At 46.2% G+C, this 25,707-nt stretch overlaps 2 protein-coding genes across 3 annotated transcripts in view; one reads left to right on the forward strand and one right to left on the reverse strand.

The window, feature by feature from the left end:
- Positions 1-2,633, reverse strand: part of Srd5a1 (steroid 5 alpha-reductase 1) — a 35,280-nt gene extending 32,647 nt beyond the window's left edge. Inside the window, exon 1 of the mRNA XM_032894826.1 lies at positions 2,144-2,633. Within this exon, the coding sequence (XP_032750717.1) occupies positions 2,144-2,424 (281 nt within the window). The 5' untranslated portion in view covers positions 2,425-2,633. The remainder of the gene's footprint in view (positions 1-2,143) is intronic.
- Positions 2,634-3,183: 550 nt separating this feature from the next.
- On the forward strand, positions 3,184-25,016 carry Nsun2 (NOP2/Sun RNA methyltransferase 2). Of its 2 annotated transcripts, XM_032894827.1 has the most exons (19): positions 3,184-3,359; positions 3,467-3,624; positions 4,142-4,246; positions 7,437-7,542; positions 9,380-9,451; positions 10,106-10,190; positions 11,275-11,467; positions 13,280-13,354; positions 14,706-14,836; positions 17,514-17,587; positions 18,062-18,192; positions 18,610-18,706; positions 20,450-20,631; positions 20,899-20,991; positions 21,524-21,659; positions 22,116-22,196; positions 22,432-22,570; positions 23,880-23,919; positions 24,181-25,016. In XM_032894827.1, the coding sequence occupies exons 1-19, from the start codon at positions 3,189-3,191 to the stop codon at positions 24,458-24,460; spliced, it is 2,349 nt and encodes a 782-aa protein (XP_032750718.1). In that variant the 5' UTR covers positions 3,184-3,188; the 3' UTR covers positions 24,461-25,016. The 2 variants fall into 2 exon arrangements, with proteins under 2 accessions (XP_032750718.1, XP_032750719.1); XM_032894828.1 differs by lacking the exon at positions 9,380-9,451.
- The last annotated feature ends 691 nt before the right edge of the window (positions 25,017-25,707 follow it).

Here is a 25,707-nt window from a genome sequence, read left to right on the forward strand (position 1 = left end):
CATCTTAAGGGACCGGTCTGCAACCGAGCTCCGTTCTCAGTCTGAAGGGAATCTCCGGAATTCATGATTTATTTTGACACACCTCTAGCGCTCTGCCTCGCAGAACCTGCTTTCATCCATTGGAGATGCACACAGACACAAATTTTGGTGTTCTTATGGAGGTACTCCCACGAACGAGAGTTCAGTGGATATTCAAACAGCAGTAATGTCTCAGCCCTTCATAAAAATAAACCAAAGCTGTTTGATAAAAGCTCTGTTTGGTAGACTATATCTTTTTTTGTAGCTGTGCGTGCGTGCGTGCGTGCGTGCGTGTGTGTGAGAGACAGAGAGAGAGAGAAAGCGATAGATTAGGTGGGGGGAGAGATGCACATATGTCACAGAGCACGTATGTGCTTCTATAATACCAATGCCCCTGTAGGGAAACGGAAGGCAGACACGGGGAACCCCTGAGGCTCAGCAGGTAGGTAGGATGGTAAACACAGCGTGAACAACAAGGTAGAAGGCAAACACCAATGGCCAAGGTTGTCTTCTGACCTACATACGTGCTCTGTGACATATGTGCATCTCTCCCCCCACCTAATCTATCGCTTTCTCTCTCTCTCTGTCTCTCACACACACGCACGCACGCACGCACGCACGCACAGCTACAAAAAAGATATAGTCTACTAAACGGACTTTTTATCAAACAGCTTTGGTTTATTTTATGAAGGGCTGAGACATTACTGTTGTTTGAATATCCACTGAACTCTCGTTCAGGAGTACCTCCATAAGAACACCAAAATTTGTGTCTGTGTGCATCTCCAATGGATGAAAGCAGGTTCTGCGAGGCAGAGCGCTAGAGGTGTGTCAAAATAAATCACGAATTCCGGAGATTCCCTTCAGACTGAGAACGGAGCTCGGTTGCAGACCAGTCCCTTAAGATGTGCAACGAAGGCTCGGAGAAGGGAGGAGCTGGGTCCCTGGATGCGAACTCAGGTCCTTGAGCTTGAATGGCTACCCCCCCCCCACTTAGCCATCTCCTCAGCTTCTTGAATACTCTATCAACAATTTGGGGGTACACAGAATCCACTCTTCCTTGTATGTTGATTGTGTCCCCATATAAAATGCCTGCATTAAAACTGATGAGAAACACATCAAGTCAACTCCAGAGCCCTGTGTGGTGGCAGTGCACGCCTTTAATTCCAGCACTCAGGAGGCAGAGGCAAGCTGAACTCTGCAAGTTCAGGGCCAGTCTGATCTATAAAGTAAGTTCCAGGACAGCCAGGCTGTTTGTTACACAGAGAAACTCGGTCTTGAAAAAAAAAAAAGAAAAAAAAAAAAAAAAAAACCCAAAAAAACAAAAAACAAACAAAAAAACCCACCCCCATCCCCAAAAAAAAACCAATCAACTCCTATACCATACTGGACACCATGGAATTGTGGGCACTAGATCTGAGAAGCCATTCTTCCTCCTCACTGGAATATAAGAAAGAAGAGGCTATTAACACAACACTGAATTCTCCCAGCCTCTCTAGGAAATGAGTATTTTAGGATCAGAGAGGATAAGAGATTTTCCATTGTCCCAAATGTCGTGGAACTCAATTTTCTTAGATACAGAGGCATCCTTTTTATTGTGCAGTTTCCAGAATCTAGATGAAAACATTTAAATATTATTTATAAATGTTGAGTCAGTTAGGGATAAGAACTAGAGACAGTCCAGCCTCGTTTATTAGAAAACCCAAAGACTTGAGGTGGTCACTGAAACATTTTTCACACAATACTTCTTGGGAAAGATCTCTGAAATTGCTCAAGTCCACATTCGGGGTCCAGAGTGATTCCAGAGTAGGATGTTAGCAAGCTGAAGCTAGGTCACCTGGCTATGAGACAGGCTACCAGGGATAGATTCCCCAAGGGGGAAACAGTAGAAATGCAATAACATCACCCTCCTTGGGTGACATCGCAGATACTCCTTAGGGCGGAGTCTGCAGATGGCCAGAGAAGAAATCGGGACCACTGTGCCACTATCCCTGACCAGACACAGACTTCCACCACTTCTGTGCGGTTCTATCTACCCCACTTTGTAGAAAATCCTATGTACTTTGGAATTAAGTCTCTGAGCCGTGGGACCTAGGGAGCAAGCGCAGGAGGGAACACCATTCATTACCTTTGCACGTAGTGGATCAGAAACATAGCCAGCAGGACGCGGTTAGGCAGGTTGCCCAGTCGCGCGGCTGCAGGACGAATGTACTCGTACAGCGGCCAGGCCATCGAGGGCAGCTCCTGTATGAACCAGGCAGGTCGCGCGGGCACTCGCATGCCGGGCCACTGCGGCGAGTAGCGGCCGTAAGGAGAGCCAACTAACCCGAGACACACAAAGGCCACGAAGGCCATGAAACCTTCCAAGTAGACCAGCGTGTCGAGCAGGCACAGCTCATCCAACTCCATAGCTGAGGTCGAGCAGCGTACTCCATGCCCGGGTGTCCGAGTGGAGCCTCATATAAGCCCAGGAGGAGGGCGCAGACGGGCCACCTCTCCAGCAGTGTGTACCTGCCCAGGGGAGGGGCGAGCCACCTGCTCGGGCGGGGACAGGACCACAGGCTAGTACCACCAGACGATACCCTCCCGCCCGGAATCCAAACGCGAGCCCGATTGGGCAAAACCCCGCCCACACAGGGAGCCCCGCCCCTTGGGGAAGGGCGCCTTAGTTGAGCCCCGCCCACGCAGAGAGCCCCGCCCCCTCCCGATCTTTGAGAACTACACATTGGCCCAGAGCTTCTCGGGCCCGCGAGGAGTGCAACCGGAGCTCCGCCCCCTCAGCGCCACAGCAGAGTCCCAGAGCCTCGCAGCACCCACAAAGCCCCGCCTACCCAGCAAAGACCCCGCCTCTTTGCTCGAAACCGAATCTCGCTCTGCCCAGCTCTGCAAACACGCCCCTCCACGGTCTGTCCCGCCTCCGGAGAGCGACAGGTCGGCCAACACTCCATGACTCTCTGCGCACGCACCATGATCAGGTCGTCCATACAGGTGCCTGAGTCTACGTGTAAGACGGAGAGAAACACGCTTAGTAGCGTTTGGGGTTGTTTTGAGGAAACACGTTCTCGGTATGAATACCACTCTTTTCTCGCTCAAGCTTTCGGCAAGAGCATGTTGTGTCTTTCAGGCATATTTCTTGACTGCCCCGGCTAGGACCCAGCAGCGGGGTCCTGGGGATGCAACCGGAAGTACGGCGTGTGTGCTGTGCGGTGGGTAGCTGTGTGCGCTCCGCGTGTGCAGCCGCGTGGGCCATGGGGCGGCGGGCGCGGGGCCGGCGGTTCCAGCAGCCGCCGCAGCCTGAGGGCGAGGAAGACGGCAGCGACGGCAGCAGAAAGCGCGGCCAGGCGGTAGGTGCCGGGAGAGAGGGGTGCCCCGTGGGCTCGCGCGTTGGGAGCTTGCTCGTGGGCTGGGTTAGCGGGTGTTGGAGCTTGCTCACCTGTCGCTTTCCTGTCAGGGCTGGGAAGGTGGATATCCCGAGATCATAAAGGAGAACAAGCTCTTTGAGCACTACTATCAGGAACTCAAGATCGTGCCGGAGGGAGAATGGGACCAATTCATGGGCTCACTTCGAGAGCCCCTCCCAGCCACATTGAGAATCACTGGTTACAAAAGGTAAGTTTGGTGTGTCTTTTCTAAGATGTGGACTTGGGGGCTTTGGAGAGGGAGCTATAGTGCACAGGAGCAGCCAGGGTTGCTTTGGCACTTGCAGGTGGGAGATTAGAACAAGAATAGAAAAGGCAACCTGGGAAAGACCTGGGTGGGGTGGGGGATGGGTGAACTGATCGGTTCATCTGAGCAGCACGAAACTTTGCCTCTCCCTGACTGTCAGTATACACCATCCCCAAGACCTGTTGCAAATAGGAAATGAAGCTGGGCTGAAATGCAGTTTTCCATTTACCTTATTTGTAAGATGTGTGCGATCTGTGGTCCAACACAACAGTAAACTGGAGGGAAATAGAAAATCATTGTGCTGCTTTCTTAGATGTGATCACAGTGCTAAAAATGAAGTCTGCACACCCCAGGGCGATTATGGGACGTCTTATCAGAACTGGCTTTACATTTAAAAAAGTTATTAAATCTTACAACTCTCCTCTTTCGATTACTGTGAAATTTGCTTATTTTTTCATAGCCATGCAAAAGAGATTCTCCATTGCTTGAAGAACAAGTATTTTAAGGAGTTGGAGGACCTGGAGGTAGATGGACAGAAAATTGAAGTTCCTCAGCCACTAAGCTGGTGGGTACAGAATGCTTCCTTGTGTTGTGTATTCTTAGGTACCCAGCCCCCTTGAATGCGATTTCTTGATTCTTCAGTCACTGTTGGCATAAAAAGCTTGGATGTACTTTTCAAGCATTTGTTTGTATGTTTTCCAAGACAGGATTTCTATATGCAGCTCTGGATGTCCTGGAACTTGTTCTGTAGACAAGGTTAGCCTCAAGCTCCGATCTAACTGCTCTGCTTGGGTGGACTAAATCCATGTACCAGCATCATTTTCCTCTGTTAAGACCTCTAAATGTTCTTCTTTGTAGTGCTTTTATCAACATGAGATTGGTGTATACATGTTCATAAATGACTTGCAGTTAATTGACTTAATGAGTGTGGTTAATTGGTTTTGGGCCCAGCCTCCTCCTCTTTGATGTTGCTGGGTAGCTTTATTTTTCTTCTGTTTTCTCTATCACTTTTTTCTTTCTTTTTGGATATTTTATTTATTTACACTTCGAATATTACCCCTTTCCCGGTTTCCCCTTTGGAAACCCTTATCCCACCCCTCAGCCCCCTACTTCTATGAAGGTGCTCACCCACCTCACCACCCTGGCATTCCCCTACCTATACTGGGTCATCAAGCCTTCACAGGACCAAGGGCCTCCCCTCCCACTGATGCCAGATAAGGCCATCCTCTGCTACATGCAGCTGGAGTCATGGGTCCCTCTATGTGTACTCTTTGGATGATGGTTTAGTCCCTGGGAGGTCTGGGGGTTGTGGTTGGTTGGTATTATTGTTTTTCCTATGGGGTTCCAAACCCCTTCAACTCCTACAGTCCTTCCCTTAACTCCTACTCTAATTGGGGTCCCTGTGCTCAGTCCAATGGTTGACTGCAAGCATCTCCATCTGTATTGGTAAGGCACTAGCGAAGCCTCTCTGGAGACATTCATATCAGGTTCCTATCAGCAAACACTTCTTGCCATCTACAATAGTGTCTGGGTTTGTTGTCTGCATATGGGATGGATCCCTAGGTGGGGCACTCTCTGGGTGATCTTTCCTTAAGTCTCTACTCCACATTTTGTCCTTGTGTTTCCTTTAGACAGGAGCAATTCTAGGTTAAAATTTTGGAGATGAGTGGGTGGCCCCATCCCCCAACCAGGGGCCATGCCAAACCTCTGGATATGGTCTCAACAAATTCTCTCTCCCCTTTGTTGGGTATTTCAGCTAATGTCATCCCCATTGGGCCCTGGAAGCCTCTTGCTTTCCTGGCATCTGGGGCTATTTGGTGGCTATCCCCAGTTCCCCATCCCCCACTGCTACACACTTCTGTTCAATTACCTGACCCTCTGTACATCTACCCTGTCTCTTCTCATACCTGATCCCCATCCCCTTTTTTCCCTCCCCTCCTCTCTTCCTCCCAAGTCCCTCCCACCTTCTACTTCCTGTGAGTATTTTGTTCCCCTTCTAAGAAGGACTGATGCATCCACACTTAGGTCTTCCTTCTTGAGCTTCATATGGTCTGTGAATTGTATTGTGGGTATTCCGAGCCTTTTCCTAATACCCACTTACCAGTGAATACATACCATGTGTGTTTTTTTGTGACTGGGTTACCTCATCTGAGTGGCTTCTTGAACTTCTGTTAACAGTCCCCACTTTTCCACATCATGGTTTCAGAGTAGATGTCCTCCCTTTGTCTCTGGAAGACAAGCTCTACTTGTTAGAGTCTCACCACAGGTTGCTATGGCTTGTATACCAGTGTTTCCCAGCACAGCCTGCCTGTAGGCTCAGAGTCAGTCGTCTACTGCTCCTGTGACAACCCTTTTATTACTTGTCATCCCTGGCGCCAATGGTGTAGAATTCCTCGTTCAGTACATGAAATGCTCAGTAGTAGCTCAGATGTTCTATATCCTGAGTGAGCTTACATATAAAGTATTTCATATTTCAGATTTTGAGGTAGAATTTTCACAAAAGAAAATATATAAGGGTGAATTTAGTAAGCCTTTTCTGATAACTATAGGTTTTGAATTTTATTGCTTTTTGATTTTGAGGTAGGGTCTCATGTAACTCTGGCTAGTCTGGGAGTTTCTATGTAGACCAGGCTAGCTTCGAAGTCAGAGAGATTGTTCCCTCTTCTGTTGGGAACCAAGGCCTATGCTACCATGTCTGCATTTTGGCTATTTATATATTGATGTTGTCTTTTGTTTTTAGGTAATCTTTTGTGGGTTTTTTTTTTTTTTTTTATCGTGGAATATAGCTTGCCAATTTTCCCTGGCTATTTGATTTTCAGTATCCTTAGCATAGTTAAGCACAACACATTTATTTAAATGAGTACTAAATGTCAGACACTAATCAGTGTACAGAAGATTTCCCAAATAACCACACTGGACTTCATACTGGTGGCATCCATGTGCTGCCTCTTGTAAAACAGAATGCATACTTCAGTTGTTTTTAATTGCCTGATAAGTCAAAGATAGGTTCAAAATGAGTGGAAGGATGCTGTGTGTAACATCCATAGAAAATTTCATTTTCATAATTTAGACAGAAATTATCAGAAGTATCTTAATGCACAATGGTTGAGCACGTCTTAAGATACTCAGAGCTGTTTCTCTGTGTCGCTCCCAGGTTTCAAATTTGTTACTTGGGTCTGTTTTCCAATCAGCCTGATTTCATTTCCCATTTGTTACCATGGCTACAGAGATACATAGAACCTTTTTGACCTGCATTGTTCTAGGAGTTCATTGTCCTGTCTCAGGTGTAACAATCAGCACTGACAGAGATTGATCACTGTCTGACCTGCTTAGTTTGATGTTGGGTTGAGTAGCCTTGGTAAGCAGGATGCTGTGAGTCATACCAAGGCCCTCATTCCTGCCTTTGCATGTAAGTGAATACGTACAGGCCAGGTGTAGATAACACCTGTCCCGATCACTGACTTCATAAAGAAGGAATGTCCTCAGAGTGACACAGATGGCAGGAGGCTTCCTTCTTTACTGCATAGCTGATAACAGACTCCGTTAAACCTGAGTGCATTTGTGGCTTCCAAGAATGGGAGGGGATGTAGGGTTGGGTTTTGTACGTAAGCTCTTTTGTTGTTGCCTTATAGAATTGCTTTGTACAGAAATGGAAAATAGATTAACAATCATAATCACAAATTTGTCAAACATGTAAATGCCTGCTACTCATGTCTTATTGTATGAAAATAGTGAATATCTTTTGTCTTATTTAGGTACCCTGAAGAACTTGCCTGGCACACAAATTTAAGTCGGAAAATCTTGAGGAAGTCCCCATTGTTGGCAAAGTTTCATCAGTTCCTGGTCAGCGAGACTGAGTCTGTAAGTGGGTTCTGCAGTACACTGAGTGCTGCTGATCACACTGGCACTGTGGCCCTGGTCAGGAGACACTAGTTTTAGTATTCTGTGACTAAGTTCACGTCTCTGTTGTCAGTTTGTCTGACTGTCTCTTCTTGGTGGATTCACATGCTGTAGGGCCAGGCTGTCACTCACAGTGCTTCTGTGTGGTCTGCTTCTTTTTCTTCTTAGATATGTTCCCTTGACTGTCACACATACAAAGTACAAGATTACTTGGCCTGTAGAAGTTGTCTAGTTTACTTATAATGGCACTGTTAATATCACACTTTATTGTATCTTGCCTATTGAATTTTTCCTATATTGAATCGTTACCAGTGCAACCAAATGCATGTAGCCAAGTGCAGCTGTAATTCTCACAGGTGCAGACCTTCTGGGTTGGTTTGAGCAACTTTAGTCACTGGACTCTAGCCTAGAGGTGTCCCAGGGCAGCACCCATCCTTTCACGTGAAGCTGGATAAGTGTACCCTCTGTAGCTTTCCTTTTTTTTCTTTTGGAGTCTTTGATTTCATATTTTACTTGGGGGTTTCCCCTCCTCTTCTTGTTCACCAAGCTTTAGAAGTACTGTGCTTCCCTGTTTACTGATGCCATTACCAATTCGAAAGTTGGATCTGGCTCAGTTCAATTACTAGCTGTTTTACCACTGTGGCTTTCTGTCCAAATAGGTAAAGGGCATAACTTTGCTTGACTTTCCCTCCTTGGATAGTAAGAATTGAAAGCTGCCACATCCTTGTCTGTACTGTGCTCTGCCCAGTTCCTTATCTGGGTTGGTGGTTGAGTAAAAGGTTAGCAAACCATTAGGGAGCATCCAATTTGTGCTTTGAGTAGAGCTCAGGCTGGGTGTTGACCAGTGACATAGGCAGCTGGGTGGTAATGGAGATCCAAGTTGTGAGGGAAGGTGACTGGTTGGAAGGAAGGTTTCAAGGTCTTCCTGGGAACTAGGTAGTGAGAACTGTGCAGCTAAGCAGGGCTGGCTTCGTAACTTCTGCAGAGTTTTGGAAGCAAGTCACATTGATAAACTGGAAGCTTAAGTCAGTGTGCCTAGGTGAGTGAATCAAAGTTTAGGTAGGTGCCATAGAATGACTGCTGATCAGAAACCAGAAACTCAAGACAGGTAAAAATGTCAAGTCTGGATGTCAGTTCTGACTGTCATATGCCTGACTTGTCATGCGTCAAATGCTTGGCAAGTGTTCCTCGTGCTGAGAAGTGGGTAGCTTACGTGGCCCACATGTTCCTGGTTTTGGTAGGGTTATAACTGAGGCAGTACTGCCCTGCCTCTCCCTGTTGGGTTTGAATGGGTTTTATCTGCCAGTTCTCAGGCCCTGGCTCTTGGGAAAACAACAGGAGGGCGTTGATTAGTTGCTCAAAAGATGAAGATAGGATCAGTAACTGATGTCTGGTTTTTGCAAGGAGTTGCTTGGCTCTAGAAAGTGGATATGGAGGGTTCCTGATAGAGGGAAGAAGGATTATCACTCGATGCGCTTTCCTGTGCTGTTTTGTTTGGCTCCTGGCTGCCTGCTGCTCAGATAGCTGACCACCCTTGAGGACACTCACCCAACCCTGGTGCTTAGAGGAATGAGACTGTGGTCTTAACCTCCATTGTCATACCTGACACCCTAACTTGATGGTTGTTTTAGTCTTTAAATAGCAAGCAACTATTGATTGATATAGAAGTCTCTCACTGAATTATTTTGTGGTAGTAGAGATTTGCCTATTCCTTGTAAGATTACATGGGCTTTTCATATTACACTTGAAACATTCCTGATTTGAAATGCTGGTGTTTTTTTTTTTTTCTCTTCTCAAGGGAAACATCAGCCGCCAGGAGGCTGTCAGCATGATTCCCCCACTGCTGCTCAACGTTGAACCCCATCATAAGGTAGTGTACCAGATAGAGGACGGGAGGGTAGGTAGGTACTGGCTGTGTGTGTCCACTCTGCTGAAACCTTTAGTAGTATGAGTGTGTCTCCTTAGGGTTTTGTTTTTGTAGTTTTGTCTTGGGTCTTACAATACACATAGTCACATATAACTTTCTCTACTCTTCAAGTTTTCTTAACATAACAAATTAACTATACAGATAGATAACCTTGAGTAAGTCTTTTGTCTAAATCACATTGGTTCCATGGCACTCTTTAGAGCTAAGCACTGTTGTATGATTATCAGTAACCTGATGGCTTGCCCGTGACCACATGATTCTCTGAGTACACATTCTATCACTGCATTTTCCCGATGAGGAAAAGGAAGAAGAAATGCAGTGGACCCACACTGTGGTGCTGACACTGTCACGCTGGGCCACTCCTGTTCACTTCTAACTCCACAGTTCACAGCAGCACTCTGTCCTCAGCCCTGTGCCTCCTTTTGTTTCATGACTCCTTGGTTTTATGAGTAGGGAACATTCTTCATCGTGGAGAAGTTTAGTTTGTTGGAATGCAAGTCAGTGTATTAGAATGACTCACAAAATGGTTTGAGATCTAATGCAGAGTGTTACAGCTTTTCATAAGTGACATGTTTGTTTGCTTGCTTGTCTTTATAGATCTTAGACATGTGTGCAGCCCCTGGATCCAAGACCACACAGTTAATTGAAATGTTGCATGCAGACATGAGTGTGCCCTTTCCAGGTAATCACTGTGGGGCAGAGGGCTATTTTGGGTTGTGGTCGATGAAAGGTCCTTTCCTTTCCTGCTTCCTGGGCAGTGACTGCTCCTGTCACTATGAACTTTGATGAGTCCTCAAACCAGCACAGTCAGCCTGATAGATTCCTCTGTCTGTCTGTAATAGGAAACGGGCCTGCACATAGTACAGACAGACTTCTTTTTGAACTTGAGTAGGAACACCCCCGTTTGAACTTGAGTAGGTGAGAAGCAGTTGCATGATGTTCTTGGTTATTGCTGTTAGCCTCTTCCATTCAGATCCCCCACCTTCAAGAGAGGGATGTGGTAGCATTAGACGCCATATGTGAAGTGGGATGTGATGGGCAGTGGTGTGGGGAGGCTGCAGGACGCTCATAAGGCCGCAGCCATTTCTGCAGGTCTTTCCTGGGAGTGGGGAGCAGGATTTCTAGTGTTGGTCAGGTCAGCTTTGGTCTTGGTCTGTCCTGTTTGCTGGCTTTCAGCAGCTGCCCAAGTCCCAGTTTGGACAGGACCAGTTTCTTCTCTGTATTCCTGCTGTCTTTTGTCCCTCGCTGTTGTGAAGCATAGTTCTGGTTGTAAATGTTGTTACGTTTTCTGTGATGGAGTATGGGAGAAGCTGGAAATGAGCCGGAGCACACTTGGGAAACTTCCTGAGCTTGGGTATCATGTCCCAGAAGGAGATGATGGGCTTGGGTTGACAAGACCCCACCCCAGGCCAGATTTTTATTCTAGAGCAGATCCCCTGGCACATAGGCAGGGTCTTAACTCTGCCAGGTTTTATGTGCCTTTCTGTTTATGCCTTCCTTATAACTAGTGATATTCGTAGGAAAGCCATTGGCACAAAGTAAACAGCAGCTAACAGATGAGCCTTGAGGTTTTGAGTGTTTAGTGCCTTTAAAATGCACACGTCGGCAGTCGGCGCCTTTCCCCTTGTCTATAAAGTCTTGTTCTGAGGTCTTACGTTTCACGGAGCTTTCCTCCTCACCCGCCGACCCAGAGGTTCTGGTTGTGTGTTTCAGGGGATGAGTCTGCTCCTGCTGCATCTCTCCTGACTACAATTTTATGTTCCTAGAGGGATTTGTAATCGCAAATGACGTGGACAACAAGCGCTGCTATCTGCTCGTCCATCAGGCCAAACGGTTGAGCAGTCCCTGCATCATGGTGGTGAACCATGACGCATCCAGCATTCCTAGACTCACGGTAGATGTGGATGGAAGGAAAGAGATTCTCTTCTATGATCGGATTTTATGTGATGTCCCTTGCAGGTATTTATTATTAAAAGGCCAGAATGCCCAAAATCAGGAAATCCAAGCACATGCAGATTAGATGAAGTGAAGAAGCACATGAACACAGTGATGCACATGTGGAATGGAGGAGGATGTGAGCTGGAATAAAAAGACTTGAGGTAGTTGTGAAACAGTTTAGCATGGTGCTGGGTATAGAACAGTCATGACAGCTCCAGAAGAGATGGGACATCCTTGAGGAATGTAAAATTTACACACACATATCTTAAGTCTTCTCTTCATGGAGCATGTATATAAAAAATGTCAGTTTTCTATTAAAGTTTGTTACTTAGTTCAGTGAAAGAAATTGCAGAGTTGAAACCTTTGTAAAACTCATTTTAACTGTGTACTGATGCTTCAATTTTAATGGCATAAATGTTAGAGAACTAGACTTTGTGTCTGTGAAGTGACTGAATTGCTGTCTTAGAAGGAAAGACCCTGTCCTGTTATAGACATCAGTTGAGAGGTAGGTGAAACCCAAGCATTAATACCTGAACAGAATGGATTGGTGGAAATTAGAGCTCTGAATCTGCTGGAGAGAACCTATCAAAGTGCTTAGGGCAACTCAAGGATGCCATTTCTTAAACATTTACTGCTTGTAGTAGCACTAGTTTGACTTGTAGCTGGTAGCACTGAGTGTGCTTGAGTTAAAATACATGGAGATTTTATACTTCAGAATAGTATGAAATTTAAAAGCAGGGATTACCTTAACTAACTTTCAGTGTGGTAAGTAAAACTTTTAATGTTCTGTATGAACATTAAATACATGAGCCATGAATGCTCTCTTATTTCCTTAATTAAAATATTAAAATATTCTGATTAACCTCGAGGGTTCTATGTTTTCTTCCCATATGGTCTTTTCAAGCTCTTGATTGTAGGCTGAAGAAACTCCTGAAATTATGGTAGGTTTTCTACCATGAGGCCTGTCGTCCAGCCAGGGTCATTTTAAAGTGTTGCTGTCTTGTGGAACTACTCCTGAAGCTTATGGACATGAAGCTGAGGAATTATAAGCCAGAGCAGGAACAGACCCCGGAGGGTGGGCTGGGTTGATGAAATAGGACAACACAAGTCTATCCTGTAAAGTGTATATCGGATAATTTTTATCAAATCATCCGTGAGAAATATTTAACTGCATAGAAAAAAGGTGTAGAAGGATTAAGTTAGCCTGAGTGAATTGATCGCTGTGGCAAAACCTTTGCTAGTATAGTACTGATTTTTAAATGTCTTTTAGTAACCAGATTTCTAAGAAACATTTATGCAAGGGCCTAATTCCTAGGTATACTGTTTAATTTTGCTGATATAGGCTGAGTATCCCTAATTTGAAATGTAAAGTTCTCCTAAAGTCAAAAGTATTTTGAGTCCTTGGCAGATCTAAGTGAACAATTCCACACCCTAACTGGTGACAAGTCACAACCAAAACACTGCCTATTGAAAGTGCCACTTCGTCATCTTCAGACTGTGCATGTAAGGTAGCTACAGAGCAGATATGTTTGTTTAGAATTGGCTCTCATCCTCACATTGCGAAGACACCTAGCACTTCTTTGCAGCAGAGCATTGTGGATCTGGTCACATGTAGCTGACACTTGTCCATGGAAGCAATCTCTTGAGAGTCAACTGAGGTTTTCTGTTCCTGTTGCTTGCTTTTAGATTTGAATGTAAAATACAGTTTCCTGAAAGCTAAAGTGGAAAGTTTATGAGGATGGAGTTGCCTTAGTCAGTATTTATCATGCCTGCTTTGTGGTTCAGCTTGGTATGACCTGGGCACGGTTCACTTGTTACATATCTTCTTTCCAGTGGCGATGGCACAATGAGAAAAAACATTGATGTCTGGAAGAAATGGACTACCTTAAACAGCTTGCAGCTCCATGGGTAAGTGAATTGCTTAGCCCGAGACAGGTAGACTGAAAGATGCATTGCTTCCCGGCAAACCATCCCGGTCGCACTGGGAGTCACAGTTAATAGTTGCCTCATGAGAATGAATGGCCAATAGAAGTTACTTTAAAGCACTAGTTCTCAACCTGTGGGTTGTGACACTGTTAGGACACATATCAGATGTTTACACTTTGATTCATAATTGTAACAAAATTAGACTTATTAAGTAATAACAAAACAATTTTATGGCTGGGCTCACCAAAACACAAGGAACTATATTAGAGGGTTGTAACATTAGGAAGGTTGAGAACAGTTTCTTTAATGTCTTGTTTAAGTAACAGTAGTAGCTGCTAGCTGCCGTGGTGGCACATCCCTTCAGTCCCAGCACTTAGGCAGAGGTAGGCAGACCTCTGAGTTTAAGGCCAGCATAGTCTACAAAGTGAGTTCTAAGACAGCCAGAGCTGTTACACAGAAATTCTGTCTTGACAAACCAAACCAAGTAAATAAACAAACAAACAAATAAATAAGGTATGGTAACAGCTACTTTTTATGCTGTCTTGGTGGATGCATATTTGCCTTCTGTGCCCATTTCACCTTGTGGTTCTCATGGTAGCATCTGTCCATGCTTAGGGCATTGCAGTATTGTGTGTGGCACTCTTCCTGTTTATGTTTCATCTGAACATGTCTGCCTAGTGCCTGTGGAGGTCAGAAGACTGGAGTTAGGGATGTTCATGAGCCACCATATGGACGGTGGGAGCCAAACCCAGGTCCTCAGTACATGCCCTTAACTGCCGAGTTACCTTTCCAGACCCCCCCTCCCTCCCTCCCTCCCTCCCTCCCTCCCTCCCTCCCGGCACGGATTCTAAATGGCTCTTTCTATAGAGCTTGGTATTCTTATCTCTTTTATCATGAAAAGCACATGTTCTCCAGTGCGTAATGGGTGGTCTAGTATATTAGTATAGACTGACTACAAATAATCTAAAAGTACTTTGTTTATTAAATCTTACTGGTTTTGTAAAATGGAGAAAAGGATTTATATTTTTCATAGAAAAACTACATATTGCAATAAATTTGGAGATTTTAGTAGAGAAATTCTCCAAATATGCTCTACTTTTGTTGTTAAACTGTTGGGAAACTTGTAACAGAGCAGAAAAAATATAAAAATAGATGTTGGAATGTACATACAAGCTTATCTAAGATTACGTTAAAATCACTTGCAACCTGGAGAAGTGTTTGCCTTGTTTTCATTGTAAAAGTGTCATCAAAGTCATGTCTGTGGCGGAGTGAGTAGGTGCTCTGTAGGCTGTTCTGGGGCTGTTTGTTGTGTTAACCTGAGATCTACCTTTAGCCTACAGCTTCGGATTGCAACCCGAGGTGCTGAGCAGCTGGCCGAGGGTGGCAGAATGGTGTATTCCACCTGTTCCTTGAACCCTGTGGAGGATGAAGCCATCATAGCAGCTCTGCTGGAGAAGAGTGAAGGTGAGCATGTGTGCAGCCAGTCCCTAAAAGCGCACAGTGAGCAGGCCGCAGGGGAGAAGGCAGGGCGGGTGTTCACCATTTGCATGTAGGCTTAACCCATTGCCTGTAACTTTTTAAAGTGAGAGATATAGTACTTAAAAAATACGCTCTTGTGACGTGTTTGACATGTTTTGTGAATTGCTTGGAACCTGAAAGCTTAAGGACAAAGCTGTGTTCATTTTTCTCTAATGACAAGATAATTGTCACTACGTTAGGCCCTTATACATTGGTTAATGTAGAAGAATTTGATGGGGTAGAATAATTCCCACTGAACATCTTGTCTGCAAGCGTGCAGTGTATCAGGCTGATTGCCGCTGTGCAGCTTTTACCACTGTCCTCAGTTCCTCATCCCGCAAAACTGAACTTGAAGCCGTGTGTCCCACTGCTACCACTACCCGGCTCTTGTCTCTGGAATTGTGACTCCAGGGTCCTCTTGTAGGTGAGCCATAATGTAGCTGTCTCCCTTGGTTGCCTTGTTTGCCTCAGTGCAAGGTTCTGTCAGGGTTTTATTCCATGTGTAAGCTGAGCTGGACCCAGTTGTCTCGTTTACCAGATCATCAGTGGGTGGGCCCTTGAATTTCTACTTTGAACTGTGAACTTGGGGCTGTGAACATGGTGTTAGTCTCCCAGCCTGCTTTCCATGCTTTGGGATGTGATCTGGAAGGGGATGGCTGAGTGCTCTAGTAGTCTTCCTGTGTTGAGGATTTACCAGGCTGCTCTTTGTAGTGATGTCATTGTACATCCGAACATAAGGCTCCAGCTTCGTCATGTGCTTGGCCATTCCCACTGCCGTAAGGTCTTAGACCCTGAGTTACACTGAGTTACTTCTAACTATTCCAAGGCAGCGTTTCCATGATGGTTTCAGAAGAGCTTTACGTTCAGCCTTTTGCTGAGGTGTCAGCTTTACACCATTAACATAGCCTGTGTTGGAGTTTTTACAAAGCAATTAGTAGACTTTTTCCACGTGTTGATAATCACAGTCCACCAGGGTGCCATCTTCACAAGCATGGAGGAAATTCAACATAATGTGGAAAGTGCACTCACATTTCCTGTGGCTCAGCACCCACCCCTGCAGTCCCGTGTATGAGGTGTGCTCAGCTCTGCTGGTCTGGGCTGTGCAGTCAGCCCTCAGCTGGGTCCTTTGGATTAACATTTGATATGTTGGATTGAATTCTTACACTTTATTTAGCCTTAGTAAAGCTGGGATTTTGGAACAATCATTTTGCACATGGAGAAGGAAATGATGATGTCATACCCACAGGCACTTTGGGTCAAGTGATAAGAATTGAACTTGATCAGATTTATGCCTACGTTAGCGCACGTTCGAACGGCCCAGGTTGGGGATGTAGCTCAGTGACAGTCCTTAACTGGCATGAACAGTTCCTGGGACTGATTCTCAACAGAACCCTCTGAGGGTAGTTGTGGGATTTGAGGGATTCACACTCTAGTGGTGCTTTTTATTGATATAAAAAATGACTGGTTTCTTGGTGAGCAGTTCGTTGACTAGAGTAGGTACTAAATGCACCTAATCTCACCTGAAGCACAGGCTTGATGGTGACAGGAGCCTTCCTTCTGTCATCAGGCCTGGCATTTAGTCCCAGTCACAAGCTTTAAACAGAAAAACGGAGCAACAAGAAGTACGTAGAGTAGTTCGGTGTGGGGAAACCAGGGGCTGTCAGATGCTCAGAACTGACATGCTTCAGTTGAGGACTGGAAGAAAGATGGCCTGCAGCAGGGAATCTGCAGGGTGGATGAGTTCCTATCTGACTAGGGGTGAGCGTTGCTCTTCGATGTGGCCAGTGGCCTGTGCTGAAGAGAACTGGTGCCTACCCGAGTGTTTTCTTTGAAGGAGGGAGATTCTTAAGAGCAGACTGCTTCTTTGGAAATTTCTCCTAGCAAGTGTCCCCTTGGGAGCCTTTAGACTTGTTTACAGTTCCTCGGTTTCTCTTCACTTCTCCAAGGGGCTCTGTTTTCCTTGAGTCTGTGTTGGTGGCTGGTTAAATGTTGACTGAAGCCTCGCTGTGCCGCTTCCAAGTCACTGTTGTAGACACAGAACTAGAGCATGTTCACAGCTGCCCTGATGCCCCCATGGTACCCAGTGGGCAATTTTAGAAAACTTTTATGATTGAACATAATTTCTGGAGTGTTTGTTAGACAGAAAGGTATGGAGACACACAGATGACCCAACCAGTGTCTGTGTGGAGCATGCCTGCGTCTGAGCCCCCGCTGTGGGGCAAACAGGCAGCGACTGTAATTACACTTGCAGCTTTGTTATTAACTGTTAATCTGCATTTCCAGAATGCAGTTAAATGACTTTTAGTGAAGTCACTCAGCTGAGTCTGTCACCACAATCCAGTTTGAGGCCATTTTTGTACCCCAAGAAGGTTCTTTATGCCCACTGGTTTTCACTCCCTGTCGTACTCTAAGCTGTTTTTTGTCTATGGCCTGGCCTTCTCAGGACATCCTTAAGCGTGGAGTTGCAGTGTGTCCACTTTGATGCATGCACTTTACTGGGATTTCTTTGAATGGGCACAGTGTATGCCTTTGTGGGGGTGCGCGCGCGCGCGTTCGTTCTCAGGGTCTCTGGAGCTTGCTGATAGATCTGCTGAGTTGTCTGTCTGTCTGTCTGTGTTCCCAGGTGCCCTGGAGCTTGCTGATGTATCTGCTGAGTTGCCAGGACTAAAGTGGATGCCTGGAGTCTCACAGTGGAAGGTAATCTTGTGATGGAGACTTTATTTCTGAGGACCAGGGACACCTTGAGAGAGCCACAAGCGTTGGAAAACATTTGCGTTTTGGCATTGTGAATCAGGCCGTTGTACAGTATAGATTCCACTTGCAGATTCTGTTTAATGACAAATGTTATAATTGCATGTGGTGGCTTTTTTTCTGCTTTTGTTCCTTTTGTGGAACCTGGCTTTGCTCTTATGCCCATAAATATGACCTTTTTTTTTCCTTAATGTGTGTGATGTGCAGATCAACTTTGGTTTATAAATCAAAATAGTTCCCCCTTGACCTCCCTCCACAAAACATTCTGAGATTTGTTTTAAAAACAAAAAGGAGCTTAGTCAGTAGTGTGATAATGTTCTTCTGGACTTTGGGGTAAAGGTTATTTACGTGGGGCAGTCGCCTTGCTCTGGGAACCAGTGTGCTCTTGACTGTGGCAGTGCTGCGTGTCTGTTTCAACAGGTCATGACTAGAGATGGGCAGTGGTTTGCAGACTGGCAGGAGGTTCCCCAGGGCAGGCACACGCAAATACGGCCCACCATGTTCCCCCCAAAGGACCTGGACAAACTACAGGCAATGCATTTAGAGCGATGGTAAGTGCACACTGTGGGCTGTGGGGTAGGGATGCAGACTGTCAGGTCCACGAAGTTGGTGTCCATTGCTTGCTAGCACCAGTGTTTACAAATACTGGGATTAGTTCCAATTGCAGAGCTAACACTTTGGAGACTGCGTGCCTTTGTCGTTTCCTCATTTATGTGTAGTAACTGTACAGCACAGTTGCTTCATTATGACAGCTCCATAAATGCATGTAGTGTGCCCTGATCATCACTGTCATCTCCCCATCTCTGTGTGTGCCCCTTACCTTCCCCTCCGTGGATTTTTCAGTGATATGTGGCTCTGTGAGTAGGGCTAAGTGTCTGCAGTAAAGCCAGATCAGACCCGGGCAGACTCTGTAAAACCAAAGGAACAGTGGATCGTTTGCATGACTTTGTGCATTTCTACTGTTGTAGCCTTCGAATACTGCCCCATCATCAGAATACTGGAGGGTTCTTTGTGGCAGTATTGGTCAAGAAAGCACCAATGCCATGGAACAAACGTCAGCCCAAGGTAAGCTTTACCAGAAGACAAAACCTGTTAAGAGTTCATTCATTTCAAATGCAGAGCAAAGTGGAGGTTGTGAGGGCCTAGGGTGTTAGAAAAGTTGGGAACTTAAAAGCAGGGGGGATTCACTTGAATCTCAGATTCCTCACAGAGAGACAGTGAGAAAGGGTGTATTTGGAAGCACGTCCTCTCTGTGTCTTATTCCCAGCTACTTAATAGCACTTGAAAGGACATGAGATTGATGGTGGACAGGACTATGGACCCTGAGCCTGGAGTCCTCTAGTGTTTACTGCCCTGTACAATCAGGTTCATTCTGCCCTAGAATAAGACATTTTCCTCCCATCTGTGCGCTATCTTGGGAGGCTATGATGCGCAGACTTCCCTACCTCGATGCCACCGGCTGTTAAGAACCAAATCCAAGTCACAGCAATAGCCCCAAGAGACTGTCAACAGTGCCTGCTGCCTCTGAAAGGACACAGCACAGCTATGTCTGTGGCTTTAATTATGAGTGGTGTCCACCTCTACATGACTGACAAGTAAAATACTACCTCATAGGAGGGTGTCTCCAGCAGGGCACACTATTCACTTTTACACAGGCCAGGCCAGATGAGTATGAGACCAAGTGAGAGAGGCATGCTAACATGGAACCCAGCAAATGACACAAATACTTTAAAAAGCAAGACAAAATATCAACAGTAAAAGGGAAGAGAGGCCAAAGCCCTGTTAAAGCATGGAGCTGGAAGGCACCTCAGGTGTGGGTCAGTCTGTAGAATACTCACAATACTCAGAGCCATCAGCTGTAGGCACAGAGCACAGGGGACGCCACTATTACACACAAAGATGCATCACGCCCAGAGCACACAACTACTGAGGCTGGAGGCCGAGATGGGTAGAGCAGAAATGAACACAGCCATAGGACCGCCATCCTACTGTCAGAAAAGAATACAGCTCGAAGCTTTGAATCCCAAGGGGTTGGGACTCTCCAGAGTTAGGACGATAGCTTCAGCTAGGTCAGGTAGAAACTGGACCAACAGTTACCCCGAGCCACCGGTTCCAGAGAAGGATGGGTCCTTTGAGAGATCAGTTCCTTCCTGTGTTTTCAAAGCTGAGCAGCCTCAGTCCTAATCCAAGATGACTTGGAGGAGACAGAAGTTTGCAGGACAGTTGATAGCCACAGAGTGCTTTGTGCTGCAGGCAAGTGTGCTAGAATGCCAGGCTACACCCAGGGTAAGAGCGTCAGCATGTGAACAAACGGCTTGCTTCTGCTCTAAGCCACTTAGTTGTATATTATAATTGCCCCGTTTTTCACCCCACTTCTTGAAGCCCTGGGTGCGTGTTCCTCCTAATTACACCCTGGAACAGTTTCCACAGCCCTCTCGTTAAAGTGTCCTTAGTTATGTGCCTGAGCCGAACCCTGCAGGACCCTTGGTTAGCATAGTCTCACACTCACGTGAGCTCAGGCCTTCCCCAGAGTGGACACAGGGTTACTGAGTAAGAGCAGGCCGGCTCTCTAGGTGTCTGGGTTCTTTGTGAAGCTGTTGGAAAGTCAGCTCTGAATTGAACAATGACTGTCTGCAGATTCCATTTAAAGAGCACAATTTAAAAGCAATGTTTTAATAAAAAGAATATTTGTCTTCCAGTGCTGTAAAAACCTTGAAGTGGTTGACAGGAGCATAGTAGTCTTAATTTCCTTACAGTGATGTGAAGTGTGTTGCTTTTGTGTGAAAATGAATTTGTTCTCTTCAACAGGTACAGAGTAAATCTGCACAGGCCAGAGAGCCCAAAGCATCCAACCCTGTGGCTGCCACAAAGGGAAATCCCAGTGACCAGTCTGAGCTGGAAAGCCAGATGATCACTGGAGCTGGTGACTCAGAAGCAGCTCAGACGACTGAGAACACAGAGAGTAATGAGAAGAAAGATGGCGTATGTGGGTGAGGAAGAAGATGGCCTCTGAGCAGGGCTATCTGTTGTCTTCATAGCCCTCCTTGTTAAACTAAATGGGGTCTCAGAGCCTTAGCCATGGTGACTTCGAGAGAAATGGGGATACTGCACAACTTGTGTGCTATGTTCTGCCGTTGAGACAGCACCCACAGACGCTTCCAGCACTGCAGACGGTTAAGCGCTGGGCAGGGCAGGATGAGTGCTGCTGATGTGGAACGCTCCCACGCACTACCTAATGCTTTCTATTCCCTCCTCAGCCCTCCTCCATCAAAGAAAATGAAGTTGTTTGGATTCAAAGAAGATCCGTTCGTGTTCATTCCTGAGGATGATCCTTTATTTCCACCTATTGAGTAAGGATCTTGCCATTTGAATCCCGCTTTTGAAAGTTCATTGCAGCAAAACAAATGCATTACCAATCACATACAACGGATATTTGGTACTTAGCTCTTCCTCCCGATCTGTTAGAGTGGTTAGAGTTGAGAGACACCAGTCTTCTTCATGAAGCTGAAAAAAAGAACTACCTGGAGGTAAAGGTGACAGGAAGCACTGTCAGCTGGGACCCAGTATGGTTTTAGCTCACTCAGAGCTAATATAGCAGGCAGTGGCCAAGGCTCTTGGTCTGCTCTTATTTAGGAAATTGAGGAGCCAGTAGGTTTGAGTGGGAGTGGAATTGCCCTGCATGGAGAACACAGAAAAGCATACATTGTCAAAGCTTTAAGGTTTGGCCCAGATTAGGAGTCTGGGCTTCTGGTCATTGAAATAGCAGAAGAGCAGCTCTTGGAACAGCCCTTTAGCTGTCTGTCCTCTGGGCACATCCTACCTGTGCTTCAAGGTGAAGCCAGGTGGCCTGCTGGGCTGTAAGCAGTGCTACTTTGTTGACAGGAAGTTTTATGCCTTGGATCCTTCATTCCCGAGGATGAATTTGTTAACCCGAACCACAGAAGGAAAGAAGCGGCAGCTTTATATGGTCTCCAAGGAGTTGAGGAATGTACTGCTCAACAACAGCGAGAAGATGAAGGTGTCTGGGGAGTGGGGCTTGGCTAAGCACAAGCAGGACCACATCCTACTGTTTTCATCTGGGAGGGGCAGGTCCCAGAGTTTCCTCTCTGTTTTCTCCCTGGACAGTTTTAGGTTTGCCAGCCTAGTGTCTGTGCCTCCTAACAATGCTGTCAGGAACTGCCTTTCAGCTCCTTGGGTCTTCTGGGCTGTGGGAGCAGTAACATGAGGCATGCATACTTAGATGTGTCCAACTTATTCTTGTGTTTAACTGGTCAACTTTTAATTGTTTCCATGATCTGTGGGCATAGAAGCGATTGGAACTATGATTTGATTCTTGAAAACCAGTTCCAGAAAGGGCCCATTTTTCTGTCCATCCCTTTCTAAAGCTGCTCACAGGCAGCCATACTGCCTGTAGTGAAAGGTGTAGCAGTGAATGATTATCCTTAATTCCTGTTGAATCTCATTTAACTTACAGGTCATTAACACTGGGATAAAAGTCTGGTGTCGAAATAACAGTGGTGAAGAGTTTGACTGTGCGTTCCGTTTGGCACAGGAGGTAATTTAGAAAAGGGTTTCAAAGTACTAGCCATGGTTAATAATTAGCAGCCAGAGAGGGCCTTCTGGTATGCCACTCGAGTTCCATATCTCAGAGGTCCTTGGGATTCTCCAGGGCCTAGGTTTCTTTGGGGCCTTGACCCAAGGGAGGGACTTCAGTTGAGTCATGAACCATGCAAGAAAGCCCCTCAGTAAGGAATCATGGATAACCATGCTCTTTCTTGACTCTCTTACAGGGAATATATACATTGTATCCATTTATCAATTCAAGAATCATTACTGTATCAATGGAAGATGTGAAGACACTGTTGACCCAGGAGAACCCATTCTTTAGAAAACTGAGCAGTGAGGCCTACAGTCAAGTTAAGGACCTCAGTGAGTAAAGGGATCCAAGACGCTAAGTAGCTTGTGTCACTTCCATGGGGACTACAAACGAGGCTGCACATTCCTCAGTTAGCCCTCTGTATGCTCCACACTCTCAGATTTGACCAGTCGTGGATTGAGGATAACTGAGAGGAAAGCAGTCCTGCCTGGCAGGGGATCTGCTCGTTGGCACAGAGTTTGATCTCGGGAGAGTGATGAACTGTACGTGCCTATAGTTCCAGCACTTAGCAAGATCAGAACCATTCCCACTCAGATGGCATGCAGGATAACAACTGCTGACAGGACAGTCACTCCCGAAGGGATTTTAAGTCACAGAGAGATAGCCTTACAGAGATTGTAGTGGGTTTAGTGATGTGCTGTGCCGTTTCTCGGAAAGACCTGAGCTCTTTTGAGGATTCTTTGCCTTGTCTCTCATGGAACCCCTACTTGTACTCATTATAAAGCACTTGGGCCTGGCACCACTTGACTCCGGTACAATCCTGGTAGGACTTGAGTCCAGGTTCTCTATATAGACCCATGAGACCAGCAGTCTCAGTTGCACTGTCCTCTTACAGCTCCCAAACTCCGGCATTAGGTCACCATGGCGACATCTTCACCAAGTGTGTTTTGTTGTGCTTTTCTTTCGTTTACACCTTTCTCACGTCTGTTGGTGTAGCTCAGTCTGGGCACCACACTACCTTGGCCTTCTACACCCTCTTCTTGCCTTGGTGTGAGTCACAGGCCTGCAGAATGCAGGACATTCAGCAGGGAAGGAAGGGACAGGAGCTTTACATCTCTGTCTCTTAAATCTTCTGGGAAGATTTACTTCACTTTGTACCTTTGATTGGGTATGGGACATACCTGTGCCTGAAGTGTACATACAGAGGTCAGAGGACAGCCCACGGGGATTACTTCTGCCCACTGAGTTCTGGATATGACTTCTTCCTCCAGTCTTCAGGCTTAGATAGAAAGCATTTTGACCAGCTGAGCTGTCTGCTGGCCCTTATGTGTATTGAGGTGATAGAGTATAGGACTTGGTAATTCTCATGTTATTTTGTGCTGTGTCTAGAAGTTGGGATTTTAGTTAAATTTCAACTTCATGTTTCTTCCCCAGAGTGTGCTAAATACTATACACTTGCATATATATTCCCCCCTCCACACACCCCCCGCTTCAGTCTGTTGATTGAGTGGATTTTCTTCCTCCTGTATCCCTGAGACCAAGAGCTCACTGACCCTTCTTGGAAATAGCACACACATCTGCTCAGTAGTTGTGGTCACCAGGTGAAACCTTGTCACATGTGTCTGTTTCTCTTTCTTCCAGCAAAGGGAAGTGTTGTGCTGAAGTACGAACCAGATTCTGCGTAAGTACAAGTGCCTAGCTGTTGGATAAGTGGCCGGACATAGCGGCTTCTGGTGTAAGGCTAGGGCGGGGGGCCTGGCCTACAGGAATTCTGGGGAGTTCCCAGCAGCACTGAGGGCGGTGGGAGCACAACTTCGACTGCACACGTGGCAGGAATGGGGCAGTGGGCACAGCACGTTCTTGAGAGGTTGTGTGTCACTATCACAAGATGGTGTAGTGAACAGCATGCTTAATTCTTACACAGGACCTTCTTTTTTGGCAGGAATCCAGACACCCTCCGGTGCCCCATTGTGCTGTGTGGGTGGCGGGGAAAGGCCTCTATTAGAACTTTTGTGCCCAAAAATGAGCGGCTGCATTATCTCAGGATGATGGGTCTAGAGGTATTGGGAGAAAAGAAAAAAGAAGGTGTCATTCTTACCAATGAGAGTGTTGCCAGCCCAGAACAGCCTGAAGAAGAGGATGCCAAGCAGACAGCACAAGACCCCTGTAACCCAGACTCTGTTCCTGGATGTGACCCAGGTGCAGCTGAGCCATCCCGGTGAAGATGTCCCACACACTGAATTGGTACCATCCTTTTGTTGGAGATCAAACCTAGAATGTCCTTAGCTGGGACCTGGAGATGAGTGGGTGGCTAGTCTAGGGAGAGCTATATTTTCTAGCATTTGGAAGTCGCTTTTGCAGAATGGATTCATGTTCCTGCTTTAAAGGCTAATATGACACAGCCTTTGCAGAAGTCGCTTTTGCAGAGTGGATACATGTTTCTGCTTTAAAGGCTAATACGACACAGCCTTTGCAGAAGTTCGGATCCCTTGTCGGGCCAGTATTGGCCTAGTCTAAAATTATAGCAAAAAATCTACAAGTCTTTGGGAAGCAACTCTATGCTTTTAATATTTTTTGGGCTGCACATCAGTGTGCTGTGCAGTCACGCTGACACTGAGGTCTCAGGTGACTTCTGTGCCTTTGTGATAAAGGGTGAGGGTAAGCCTGGTGAATCATGACAGCAGTTTTGGGGACCGTTTGTGCTTATCCTGGAAGTGCTTTAAGTGGGGTGGAGATTGCTGGGGTCATGAAATAAAGAGCTATTATAATGTGTCTTGACATATGACTTGGATTTGCTTTTAGTTGGCTAATGGGAGAGAGAGAACCAAGCCCTCTTGTGTCTCATATAGGAATTGAAGCTGGGCCACCGCAGTGTTGTCAGCCACTGTGTCCTAAGCAGCTTCCTGCTACAGTGAGGTGAGGCAGATGGACCTGGGCTGTGCTGGATCCTTGACTGGCTGTAGCACAGACCCAAGCTCATGCCCACTGAGCCATTGATGTCTCAGCATTTAAGAGTAAAGAAGTAGAGCTGGGTGGACCTGCACTTGTGTCCCCTGCCTGGCCGGCCACGTTTATCCTCCTCAGCAGTGTTCCCCATCAGCCTCATGCTCAGAGTTTGGTTATCATTGAACACAAATGTAGGGCAGACGTATCCAGTGACGTCTCTGTATTCGTGTCCTCTTGAAACATTTTCCTGTCAGCTGTTGTGTTCCCCCTCACCCAGATTTTCCGGGCAGAGTTCTTGCAGGTGCTCTTTCTTCCCTGTGTATGTAATGTGTTTTGCCTGCACTGTTGAGCATTAATTACATGTATGTTCTTCAGGCCTTCCTATATATGCTCTGAGCCAAACACCAGCTATCTCTGGGATAGCTGTGCCTTGCTCATAAAAGTTCAATCCAGTTGGATCTGTTGACTGTTTATCCCCTGGGGAGAGACATAGGATCCTCACCTGAATGTCCAGCTGCGCCAC

The sequence above is a fragment of the Rattus rattus genome, chromosome 2, assembly GCF_011064425.1.
Source record: "Rattus rattus isolate New Zealand chromosome 2, Rrattus_CSIRO_v1, whole genome shotgun sequence".
In the NCBI taxonomy this organism is placed as follows: domain Eukaryota; kingdom Metazoa; phylum Chordata; class Mammalia; order Rodentia; family Muridae; genus Rattus; species Rattus rattus.